General features: G+C 37.9%; 2 protein-coding genes across 3 annotated transcripts in view; one reads left to right on the top strand and one right to left on the bottom strand.

Annotated features, from left to right (window-relative positions):
- Positions 1–2,028: 2,028 nt before the first annotated feature.
- dio3a (iodothyronine deiodinase 3a) lies at positions 2,029–3,695 on the top strand. The gene has a single exon (XM_008399910.2). The coding sequence runs from the start codon at positions 2,533–2,535 to the stop codon at positions 3,322–3,324; it is 792 nt and encodes a 263-aa protein (XP_008398132.2). The 5' UTR covers positions 2,029–2,532; the 3' UTR covers positions 3,325–3,695.
- Positions 3,696–10,740: 7,045 nt separating this feature from the next.
- dlk1 (delta like non-canonical Notch ligand 1) overlaps positions 10,741–12,849 on the bottom strand; it is a 12,130-nt gene continuing 10,021 nt past the window's right edge. For both annotated transcript variants that reach the window (XM_017302468.1, XM_008399912.2), the window contains exon 6: positions 10,741–12,293. In XM_017302468.1, coding sequence (XP_017157957.1) covers positions 11,504–12,293 — 790 coding nt within the window. In that variant the 3' untranslated portion in view covers positions 10,741–11,503. The remainder of the gene's footprint in view (positions 12,294–12,849) is intronic.

The raw sequence follows: 12,849 nt of genomic DNA, 5'->3' as shown, positions 1-12,849 counted from the left end.
TTTGTTTTTCCACTAGCAATAAAAACAGCCGTAGGGAGAGTCATTCAGCAGGAAGGCTGGAGCTGTTTGATTTAGACGAGGTCATGGAAGGTAAATCAGAGTAAACTCAGTTCTCCGTGAAGACAGAGATATCAGAGACTTGAAAGGAAGTGGGCCAGCGCTGGCTGTAACTTATCATTCTGATCTGTCCTGTGCTTCAGTCTTTTTTGATTTTCCATCAGCTGTGGTTTCTGGAAGCTCAGAGTCTCAATAAACAAGCCCTTAAAAAAAGAAGAAGAAGGAAAAAAAAAAGAGACTGCTTTCCTAGATCTGCGCTATCCTCAGATAAACCTGGTGCTGCTGCCAGGAGTCCAGGAAAGTTTAAAGGAGGTAGATGTGAGAGTTTGCAGCCACAACAACCAGTGAGTAATTTTAATGCAAAAGGCACAGCAGGTGAGCTTCTGTTTTCTCACCAAAACGCCTCGGAGAGTTGGATTGTTATTCCAGCTCATCCGTGGGGGAGGAAAGTGGGCAGAAAGTGGCGAGAAATAAGCTGTTTTTAAGAAATAAGCTGTTTTTAAGAACTGAAAAGCAGATTTGTCTGCTAAATAGTTAATCAGACTGCAAAGTTCTCGTTCCATCACAAACAAGAGTCACATCTTTAATCTAATATAGATTATTAGTCCAAATTTTTTGGTATGTGGGGCAGATTAATTGAGTCAAAAATAACTCGTGGGCAAAGAAAGTCAAAATAAAACTAAAATAAAGCAAATAACTGTTTACTATACAAAACAGAAGTATTTTTTATTGTAGATTTACATTTTGTTGGACTAAAAAAAAAATCTACTTTTCCAATTGTTTTTGGCTCAGTTGACCCATTTTATTATTTGTGTCACTTTTTTTCAATAAATTAATAAAAGCTGAAAAGGATGAATACTTTGGTGTTGTTCTGAACTTTTTCCACCCTAACAAAATTGCTAATTATTTTTTAAAAGTAAAACAATCTCCATCTACACTTTGGCTATTACCTTAGCTTAATCAAAATGTTGGGCTTACTGGGGTTGTTAGGTAACGGCTGGGCTAGGCTGGGGTTGCTAGGTAACAGCTGGGCTAGGCTGGGGTTGCTAGGTAACGGCTGGGCTAGGCTGGGGTTGCTAGGTAACAGCACAGTGCCCGGGTTTGTGACTCAACATGTTATTAATGAAATAATCTGTTCATATTAGTACTTTTTTAAAATTAATATTAAGGAGTTATTCACTCAAATTATTTTAAGGATGAAAATTACAATAATTGGTAAAAGTTACAAAAAATAAAACACATTTTTTTTCCAAATCGGTTTCTTTCAATGCGGGTGTGTCTGTGTCTGGTGAATCGGTCAGTGGGTAGAAAATCCAGAAATATTACTCAAGTAAAAGTAAGTACAGCACAGTAAAAATACTCCTAGAAGTAATTTCATTCAGAAAAGTTACTCATGTTAATGTAATCAGGGGTGCACAAACTTTTTGCCATGGTAAAATTAAGCCTTTCAAATGTTGTAGATCCAAATCTTGAAACAGATTTTTACGATGATCTATTAGGTCTTTAGAAAAAAGGACTACATTTCTGCCAAAAAACTCAGAAATTTTGTTATTATTCTCAAAAATTTTCAAAAGAAAATTTTCAACATTTGAAATTCAGAGATTTCAAAGCTTTTTGGAAAAAACTATGGTATTAATCTAAAATGTTATTCTTTTTTCTAGCAAATTTCCTTGTTTTTCAAGAATTTTTCTGAGATTACTCTCAAAATTTCGGAGTTTTCTTTGGCAGACATTTACTACTTTAATTTTGCATGTTTTCTGTATTAAAACAGATTTCCAGTCTTTGGTTTCTTTTGGGCTCGATTGAATACATTTATTTTCAGTTATAAGAACAACATTTTGGTCATTTTGTTTAAATTTTTTTTTTCTATATTTAGCCAAGTTTAATAAAGAATAAAAGCTGATTTGGGAGCAGCAGAGTCGGCTTTTCAGTAAAAGTCTACATTTTGTTAAACTTGGTTATAAAAACACAAATACTTTGTGGTGTACTTCACTTTTTCCTGTGTAAGTAAATTATGTTGGTAACAGTTTTTACCCTGATTGCAACTTAAAAGTCTCCATCTCCATCTACAGGCCAAATTTGTATTATGTTTGAATTGCAGTTGGTGGCCACACAAAATCAGTCCAAGGGTCACAAATGGCCCCCGGGCCGCACTTTGGACACCCCTGGAGTAAGTAGAACGAATTACTTCACAACTCTGCTCTACCTTTCACTTCCAAAGTAACATGAATTGATTTTTCCTGTTAGTTTGTTTCATTTGGTTTCGGTGACGCAGCGGCGCATCCGCTCCATCCCGCCCGGACGACAGCAGGTAATCCCCGCCATGTGAGGCCTCGGCCCCGGTTTGGAGGCGGGCTGTGCTCCATTCAAATGTGCCAAAGCTATAAAAAGGGGCGGGAGACGCAAGTAACCTAACTTCAACTCAGAAGCCCGTGGCACAGCGCGCAGGGCCGTGCAGGTTACCATCAGAAAGTGATGATGAATACAGTCAAAGCTGTGAAAAACGCAGCGGTTTGTTTCGTCCTGCTGCCCCGCTTCCTCATGGCAGCTGTAGTTTTCTGGCTGCTGGACTTCTTGTGCATCAGGAAGAGGTTTTTCTTTAGGATGAAGGAGCAGGGAGGCGACGCCACTGATCCTCCGGTGTGCATTTCGGACTCCAACCGGCTCTTCAGCTTGGAGTCGCTGAAGGCCGTCTGGCACGGCCAGAAGCTGGACTTCCTGAAAGCGGCGCACCTCGGACGCGGAGCGCCCAACACCGAAGTTGTGCGCCTGGAGGACCGGCGGCACTCCCGCATCCTGGACTTTGCGCACGGCGACCGTCCGCTTATCCTCAACTTCGGCAGCTGCACCTGACCGCCGTTCATGGCGCGCCTGAAGGCTTTCCAGGAGGTCGCGCAGCTGAACGCGGACATTGCGGACACCGTGGTGGTGTACATCGAGGAGGCGCATCCGTCCGACGGCTGGACGAGCACCGACGCGCCCTACCAGATCCCGAAGCACCGGTGTCTGGAGGAGCGGCTGAGCGCGGCGCACCTGATCCACCTGGAGGTGCCCGGCTGCCGGGTGGTGGCGGACAACATGGAGGACTCCTCCAGCGCCGCGTACGGGGCGTATTTCAACAGACTGTACGTCCTGCACCGGGGCACGGTGGCGTACCAGGGCGGCCGGGGACCGGAGGGCTACCGGATCTCAGAGCTCAGAGACTGGCTGGACCAACACCGGAAAGCGCTGCAAAAAACTGAGAGCAGTCTGGCTTTAAACGTGTAAAATAACTCTTTTTTTCTCTTTGCATCTATAGTTAAAGCGTATTTATTGTTATTTTTGTATTATTAGAGTTCAGTGAAGACTCGGAGCGGCGCGCGTCTCTCGGTATTGTTGTGAAGTTCGGTTTTTAAATGGCTCCAGTCCAGGAAACCGGTGCTGATGTTTCCATACCGGTGGATCTGCTGCTCTGCTCTAAGTCTTGCATGCGTATTTCTCTAAAATATTTTTGATTTATTGATATATTTTTTTAGTTTTCTGTTTCTTTTTTTCACACAGATTTAATTTTTGTTGCCTATCTTGTATTTTGATGTTTATGCAGAAGACAAAGGATCAGATTTCCTCTCAAATAAAGCACAACTTATCCGGATTTAGTAGTTTATTTCCTGTAATTTATTTTCTGGAGGATATGAAATCCTTCCAAGGTGGAAAACTATATAGTTCTAAAAAAATTGCAATATTTTCTGTATAATTTGAGCCATTTTATAAGGTGAAGAGCAACGCACACTGCAAAAACACAAAATCTTACCAATTATTTCTGTCTAGTTTATTGTGCAAATATCTTATTGCACTTAAATTAAGACAAAACTGACTTAAAAGTAACTTTTCAAGATACATTTTGATGAAAAAAATAACTTATTAGTGGCAGATTATTTCACATTTTTCACATATTTTAAGTGAAATAATCTGCAAATGAAACAAATATGTTTTTAGATTAATATTAAGAAATTATTGACTTAAAAAAAGCTCATATATCTTCCTGAAAAGTTACTTATTAGTTATATTTTGTCTCATTTCAAGTGTTTTAACATATGTACAGCAGAAACTAGACCAAAAATACTTGGTAATATTTTGTGTTTTTGCAGTGAAGTTCTCTTTCTGTCACATTTATCAGGATAAAACATTGAATGACTCTTTGTTTTTAACCATATGCTTTACTAGATTCGTTCTGTTTCAGTAAAATTCATATTTTAATAAAAAGTTATCACCTCAAGGAACAAATCGCCTAAAGATTTAAAAAGATTGTAAAAAAAAAAAAATACGGCTTTTAAGGAAAATATTAAAGAACAAAGAAAGAGATTCTGTAACATAAATGTTAAAAACTTTGAACATTTGAAGCATAAAATGTCCAGAGTTTCAAACAAAATGTGGATTTTAACTGTAAATTGAACAAAATCTTGTAAATCTTGTCCTTTATATGTTAAAATCAGCTGTAAATCAATTTTAATTCAAAACTTCCAAACAGATTTTGACAAAAAGGTTCATGTAAAGCTTCAAATAAAGCCTGAAAGATTCAAAGAAATGACCAGAGGAAGGCTGGATAATAATGAAAGGAGGTGAAGGTTTTACAAAATGCACCAAAAATGGAAGATATTTTAAAAATTAGGCAGATTTAAAAGCTGTAAATCAGGAGAAAATGGTTTTACAGTGAAGATGATTAGATTAAATATGTCCATTAAATCTGAATATTTAAAAGCATCAGGATAAAAATGTTGGGACTTTAAACTCAGGTTTTGTGCCCAGGTCCGCTGTGCGTCTAGCAGCGCCCCTGTTCAGCAGCGCTTCTCAAACTCTGCTGTGTTTATATATTCACCTCCACAGGAGCATAATCTCACTTTACCAGATTAATCTGGATTATGTTTCTGTTCATAAAGATCTAATTTTCTCACATCCATCACACAGCAGAGGTTTCTCAGTCCAATACATTTTTATTTGTGTTTTTTTCTGCTGAATATTAATAATTCCCACTAAAAACACATTAAATTTTATTTTCCCCTAGAAAAAGATTTCATTTCATTTTTCTGAAGCTGGAGGGAAAATTCCTCCCTAATACTTCAGATGAGACATAAATAAAACTCAACAGAGGAAAATGTTCAGAAAAAACTCATAAAAATTAAGATAAAAGCCAAATAATGACAACGAACATATAAAATTATGACCAAAACTGTTTTTATTTATCTCAGTCCAACTTTTACCAACAGAAATGCTCTTTAGTCTGTGATGCTGAGGAAACGTTTCCTCAGAAGTTACTAAAAAACTATTGAATATCAAATTTTATCTGTAATAAAAGAGACGTTTTGTTTTACAGTTTAAGCTGCTGCTGCCATCATGAACTAGAGGAAACATTTTAATGGTTTAGAACTGAAATATTCATGAATTTTCTTTGAAGATCAAGATTAATGTCAGTTCAAACAGGAGTTTACAAAAACTTTACTTATTCATATCTTTCTATCGGCAGATTATTTCATTTATAACATTTTCCTATGAAGAGTTATGGATTTAAAACAGGCTCCTATCTGGATGAAACGGTAAATACAGGTTAGTTTTATCTTATTTCAAGTGTAGTAAGATATTTGTGCTAGAAAAGAGACTAAAATACTTGCTAAGGTTTCATTTTTTGCAGTGTTCTGGTAAATGCAGCTTATTATGGTTACACAGCAACAGAGTCACTGAGTTGACTTCCTCCAAAAACTCACATTTTGAAATCAAACCTGGAAATTCTCTAGAAAAAACAAGTACATTTCTGAGTTTGAAAATTCTAAAATTTTCTAGAAAATAATTAGGAAATTTCTAATTTCAAAAGTTGAACATTTTCTAGAAAAGAATTGAGAAATATGAGATTAATCTGAGAACTTTTAAGCAAAAAACAGGAATTTTTTAACTTAAAAAGTTAAAAAAAATTAGTTTAAACATTTTCTAGAAAAAACTGAAATTTTCTGATTTTCAAAGTAGAATTTTTTAATGTTTCGAAACGCAAAAAATGCCATTTCTAGAAAATTTCTGAGTTTAATCTAAAACTTTCAGTTTTTCCTAGTAAATTTTTGACTTTTGAGTTTGTTTTTTTTTTTCTAGCATTTCTGGGATTTTTTTTCTTGCAAATTATAAACCTTTTAAACGCTGAAATTTAGCATTTTTTATAGAAAACTTTTGCGATTAATTAAAAAATTTCTGACTTCTTTTTAATTTTAAACTTTTGAAGCTTGAAATTTTTTTGTTTTTAATATAAAATTTCTGACATTAATCTAAGAGTCTGAGATTTTTTTTCCCCAATAAAAACGTGACTTTTCAAACTCAAATTTCTAAGTTGTTTTCTAGCAAAAAAATGTTAGATTCAGCTAAAAGAGTTTTTTCTTCCAGATTTTTGACTTTCAAAATGCCATTTTTTTTCTAGAAAATTTTTTGAGATAAATCTAAAAATTTCTGAGTTTTTTTCTTAAAAGGTTTGGACTCTGGAAATCAGAAATTCCCAACATTTTCTGAGTTTGTGATGGAAATTTGCTCCATAATTTACCCTAAAACGCTCGGTTGTGTCTTAAGAGTATTTCTCAGAATATTTAGCCAACATTTTGCGTTTGCAGGTAGATAAATCCTGGTTTGACCCGCCTGTCGCCCTGAGTGGGAGCGTTGTGCTGCTGCTCCGCTGCTGTTAGCGGACATGTTACCGGTCTTACTTTCAGGTCTTCCAAGTGACCCGAGTTTACGGCCCATCTGGAAGAGATTTAAGGCAGAAACACGGAGTATTTATGTGGAGCTGACAGCTGACCGAGGGGTACCTGCCTGGATGAAATATCGCCTGCGCCCCTGAAAACGAACCCAACAGGAATTCTTTGGATCTGGATTCCTTCCATGTGTGATTTTCCACGGATGTTGAGTCTCATCTGTCTGCGGAGAGCCGATGGGAACAAAGGGTTAAAGGGTCTGCAGCTCGGGGGGAGCTTTAACTTTTGCTGTTCTGTTTTGTTTTATGACTCCGGGTCTGCTGAGGTGTTTTTTTTTCCTTCCTTCTCAGCCTCTCTGGTCAGCTTTGAAGGTGAGGGCCCCTCTCTCCCCAGGGTCATAACTCCACAAATGAATGTCTGGTGGTGGGGAGCCTGGGGGCCTCTGCACACAAAAAAGGCTTCATTGGAGCTGGCATGTTAACATTTAACCACGCTCAAAACAATCTTCTTTCTGTTGGGAAAAATAAAGCCGTTGTGTGATCCAGGACGAACGTCTCCAGGGAGTTTCAACGCAGCTTTGGTTTCAATATCAGAGGAAATCAATAAATATTACCGCCAATATTGTGATTGGAAAATATTCTAGAAGGAATTAATGATGTAAGAGGAAAAGTTAGTGGAAACAGCAAAAGAAAAACATTTATTTTTATTTCAAAATGCTTAAAAAGAGATGAAACTTTCAACAACGTGGCTGCAGTTTTAGGAGGACGCCATCTTGTGGCTGAACTTTGTAATTAGGTTTAGAAAAAGCTTAAAAATAAACAATTATCTTTTCTGGCCACTATATTAGGAACACAGCGATTTTCTTGTTTCTGTAAGAAAAGTTTGAACATTTTAATAATGTACACAGATTTAAAAATAAACATCATAAAAAGTTTGTTGCTAACCCTTTTTTAAACTTTACCAGCTGAATATTTGTTTTGTCTTATAAAATCACCTGTTTTTCTTGTTTGTTTTTTGTTTTGATTTTGTTTTTTAGGGAAACCAAACATAATTTCATGTAACTTTGTTTATTATTTATTTCTCTTGTTATTTTTTTTGAAAAATTTGTGCATAACTGCTCAAAAGTCTGAAAAGTTTGATTTAAATATGCATTTTATCCCATTTATTCTACATATTTCTGATCAGTAGATTTCCGTTTTTAGGTTTACCAGGTTTGTGTTGTATTTGTTTAAAAAAAAAACTAAATCGAAAATCGTGTGAAAATCTAAATTTATAAAATTAAACAATGTGTTTCGATCCGTTACATTGAATCCAATGAGAATACGTTTCGGTTTATGGTTGTGATGTCATAAAAATAACTTTAAAGAAAAGCTTGGATGAGGAAATATTTTGGTGTGTTGATTTGTAAAGAAGCCACAAGATGGCGGCACAGACCGTTGGAGGTTTCTCTCCATGTCGGCTGAATTGGCTTTTGGTAAAACGGGGTGAATTGTATTTTATTTAAAAATATATATTGAACAATTAAAATCAGCACAATGTTCAGACAATATTCTTGACTAAATAGATACAGTTTAATAAAGGTGTATGAATTAGAACATGATCAAAAATGTAATTTATTCACATAAATTCAATACAAAATGCTGCAGATTATTGATTATGCGGACTTTATACACACGGTAATTAATTTTATTTCTGTTGATTCTGATGATTTCTGATCAGAGCAACATTCGGGCCCAAACAGAACTGTGAATGCTCTAAGGTCCGGTCAGGGCTCCTTTGGCAGGAATTACTGCATCAGTGTGGCGCAGCATGGAGGAGACTTTCAGGTTTCATCTACATGGCAGCTGAGCGAAACGCCTTGTTGGGCCTAGCCCCGCCTTCAATACGCAGCTCCTGTGAGGAACCAGCTGTAGCGTAGAGAGAGAGCAGCGCGTACATGAGCATTACTGACAGCGCTAAGACCCTCTTCCTGGTTCTAATTGTTTTTTTTCTGAGTGTTTTTTTATTCTTTTTTACAGATTATGTGTTTTATTGTTTAATTTTGACTTTTCATGCTCAGAAATGTTTGGCAGAAATTCACTCTTTTTCTCTCTATAACAGTTATAGATATAATATTCCAATAATAAAAAAAACACCTGATATTCATTAAGAATCTTCTTTTCATGCTATGAACCAAATTATTGAAATAAATCAACTTTTCAATCAAATTCTAATTTACTAAAAAAGGTGTGAAAAAAAACACTAAGCAGATTATTGATGGGAAGTTAAAGGCTTTAAAGAGGTTTTACCACAACATAGCGTCATAAAGTGGACACGATGTACTTTACTGTCTTAAACAGCACATAACTTCATAAACAAACACATGACTTCATATTTTAAGAAGGTTTTCAAAGTGCAAATCAAACCTGAAGTACAATTTACTCCAAAAAGACAAATAAAACACCACTTACTGACGTTGAATATTTGCAGAGGTCACACATTTCAAATTTCACCAGCTGTTCACGACAAAACGTACCACACATTCAAAATACTTCGCAAGAACTTGATTAATGAATTAAACTGAATTAATAAAAACATTATTTTCTGCCTAGAAGGGGTGTTGATCCAATTTCACAAAGCAGGTCAGAGTTAGTGTTTGTTAAATTGACTGTGAAATTGGACCACAGACAGAAAATTTTAATCTTAGTAAAACTGTCAATAAATGTACAAGCTATCAACTAATGGAGAAAAATAATTAGCATCTATACAAATAGACTGAGTCGGGACATTTCTCAAAGGTCTGTAAAATGTCATAGTTGAGTCACTGTGTAAACAAACCAACATGAAACAAACATCTAGTTAGCAAGAGAAGTAAGAAATTTTAATTCTGATTATTTCTTTGTTGCAACAAAACTTCTTTGCAGTAAATCTCGCAATGTTGGAAAGCCTGTTAATTTGTGCCACATTTCTAAAAATAAAAATGCATCAGTGGATTGCAGTGGCGAGGCTAATTTTTTTATTAGCTCTGGAGCATTTTTGCTAACTTTGAAAACATTTCACGCACCAAGCTTTCCCGAAATTAATTTTCCATTTAAATTCCTAAGAGCTACTTTACTTGAACGTTTTGTAAACTTTCAGTTGAATAAATTTTTGTTAAAATGTTTTAAATTCTTCAAGCAGAAGCCGTTTATATTCACGCTCTTATTTTGAAGTGGATGAAGCAGTTCCGCTTCGTCTCCTTGCGCGACGCGGCAAATGACCCAGAATGCATCAGTTCGACCGTAAACAGTTTAAAACTGCTGTGCTTTCTGACCGAAGTCGTACCGTGATCAATCAGGCAAATTACCAAAAGGGTTAGCAAAACTAAACTGAAAACATGAGTGAAAAATCTGTTCCAAAATCTCACTTCCGGAAGCGCCTACAATACAAATAGGTGCGCATTTATTGATTAATAACGGATATTTCACTTGAGAAGAATTTATACTCATTAGCATAATGCTAAATACAACGTTAACATAGTTCGTCGGTGGATTAAATGTTTATGATTCGTGGTTTAGGGCTAACAATGCTCATTGCTGATTGTATCGCTGGCTGCATCTCCTTTACAAATGTGTGCAAAACTTTGTCAATATTCCGCTTATGAAAAAATAAATGTGCAATTTAGGCGTTTCTGTGAAATAAGAAACGTAGTCTCACGTGAATAAGTCAGCTGCATTTTCCTCCACTTCCCGTCTTCTTCATGGTTTGAATTAGTGGCAACATCCTGTTGATCACGTGACTTGACGTTTCCAAAATAAACCAATTTTGATGCAGCCAAAAACAAAAAAACTCATCCTAAAAACTTGGTTTTTCAAAATTGTTTCGTTTAAGCAAATTTATTTTTTAAATGTCAAATTGTCCAATTATGTGGAAATGCATCTTATTATAGGCTTGGTAAATCTAAACAGCTTTTGGTGGAGGAAGTGTGATGGTGTGGTAAAAGACATTGTTGAGGTAAATTCTGTCCACTCTTATCCAAATCTAAACTTTAATCATCCAACCAAATGAATCAATTATCCATTTACAATTTTAGTTTTAAATGGGTGCAACCCGTCCAATCCACTTTCCTTAACAACGTGGCACCATTTAAAGGGAAATAAAAGTTTTCCAATAATTTTACAGTTGCCAAGAAACTTTGTTTTAAAGAAATAAACATTTCCTTACTTTCCGTGCATAAAAACTGGACTAATATCCAACAAAGAATCAACTTACTGATACATTGTTCTGTAAATTTATAAGCAACAAAAACCATAATACACATCGACTGCACATTACTGTACAAACTCACCAATTATTAGTAAATTAAAACTCATAAGTCCCACATAGGTTGTCATGTAACAGAAATTTTTACACTTTTTGTCTGGAATGATCACTACCAGTTTACAACTAGACTATTCTGAAATAAAACTTTTGTTTATAAATTTGTACATAATTTATAAACAAAGTAAAATAGCTTACAAAAAAATCTAGAAGCACAAAAAGAAACGAGTGGTTATAGAGGGGTAAAGATAAGCCACACAATGACATCTTCTGAATTTCTGCACAATTTCAGTGGATTTTAATAGCATGACTGATGAACATCTACAGCTTCACGTAACATTGTTCCCGTTGGTCCAGTGCAGGATACATTCAGCCCAGTCTGCGCTGCACGACAGTGCTTCATTCTGGGTTACACGTTCGTTGGGGCTCCCTCTGCAGGGAGCGGGTAACAGGAGGAGACGTTTTGATCAGATGGAGGTGTAGTGTCTCCCGAAGCTGGAGAGTCTAATCTTTTCTGGCAGGATGATGTTTACAGAGTGCTCCGGTTCTTCCTGGCTCGCGCTGCCAGCTTCCCTCAGCAGGTGTTCCCGCTGCTGCCGAACAAGCTGGCTGTACTTGGCGTTGGCCAGCCACGTCTCGCAGCGGCCAAAGAAGACTATTCCAGTGGTGCCCAAGATAACCAGACAGGTGAGCAAGGCCAGCATGCCGAAACAGATGAGCTGGCCGTGGGTGACGAGGACGCCAGAGGAGTGGACCGACTCCTTCAGGGTGATCTTCAGCAAGTCCCTCTCCGGCGGTCTGAGCAGCTTGTGAAAGGCGTGGGCAGGGAGGGAGTAGTGCTGCGGGGTGAGGGCAAATCCTCTGTGCTCCACTGGTCTGGTACTGGCAGGCCTGGTCCTGGATCTCTGTCTGTGATGGAGGGAACAGGTGGGACCCGTGAACCATTTCTGGCAAATGCAGCGGAAGGTTCCGTCGGACTGACCGACGCACGTTCCGTCGTTGGCGCAAGGCGCGCCCGCGCAGGCGGAGAGGCTGCTGGTGTCGTTGCACGTGAAGCCGGTGAAGCCGGGCGGACAGGCGCATGTGAAGGCCAGGCCGTGGTCCGTGCAGTTGCCCCCGTTGAGGCAAGGGTTCGGCTGGCAGCTGCCGACGCTGATGTCACAGAGGGCGCCGGAAAATCCAGGAGGACATACACAGGAAGGGTCGGCTGCTGAGCCGCCGGCCTCCACGCACGTGCCTCCATTTTGACAAGGAGAGCTGAGGGACACAACAGGACAAAGTCAACATATTTCAGAGAGGAAGAAGGTCTAGCATTTATTATTTAAAGGTGACCTATTGTGCTTCCATGAACAGGTTAGGATTTGGGCGATACAAAACATGTTCATTACAGTTTTTGCACAAAGCCGTTCGTAGATAATGAGTTTAATCTGATCAGTTCTGCCTGTTGGTGCCTTGTCACTTTAAATCCAAATAATCTGCTGCTCGCCACGCCTCCCTGATCAACATTTACGCTCCCACGTGAAAATGGCTGCAAACAGATGTGCAAATAGCAGAAGTGGAGCCTCCTGCAAAAACATGAATCCAGCAAGTGGTTTCTAAATGGTAAATTAACTGAAAAACATGTCTTTTTCCAGCAGCCATTGTGAAGCGGTAAAACCAGCTGACCAAACATGTTGGAGTTCCGTTTGGGTTCTAGGTAACGGGCTGGACTCAGCTGAGGTTGCTAGGTAACGGGCTGGACTCAGCTGGGGTTGCTAGGTAACGGGCTGGACTCAGCTGGGGTTGCTAGGTAACGGGCTGGACTCAGCTGGGG

This window comes from Poecilia reticulata, linkage group LG22, assembly GCF_000633615.1.
Source record: "Poecilia reticulata strain Guanapo linkage group LG22, Guppy_female_1.0+MT, whole genome shotgun sequence".
Lineage (NCBI taxonomy): Eukaryota > Metazoa > Chordata > Actinopteri > Cyprinodontiformes > Poeciliidae > Poecilia > Poecilia reticulata.
This window is presented reverse-complemented; position numbering and strand designations above follow the sequence as displayed.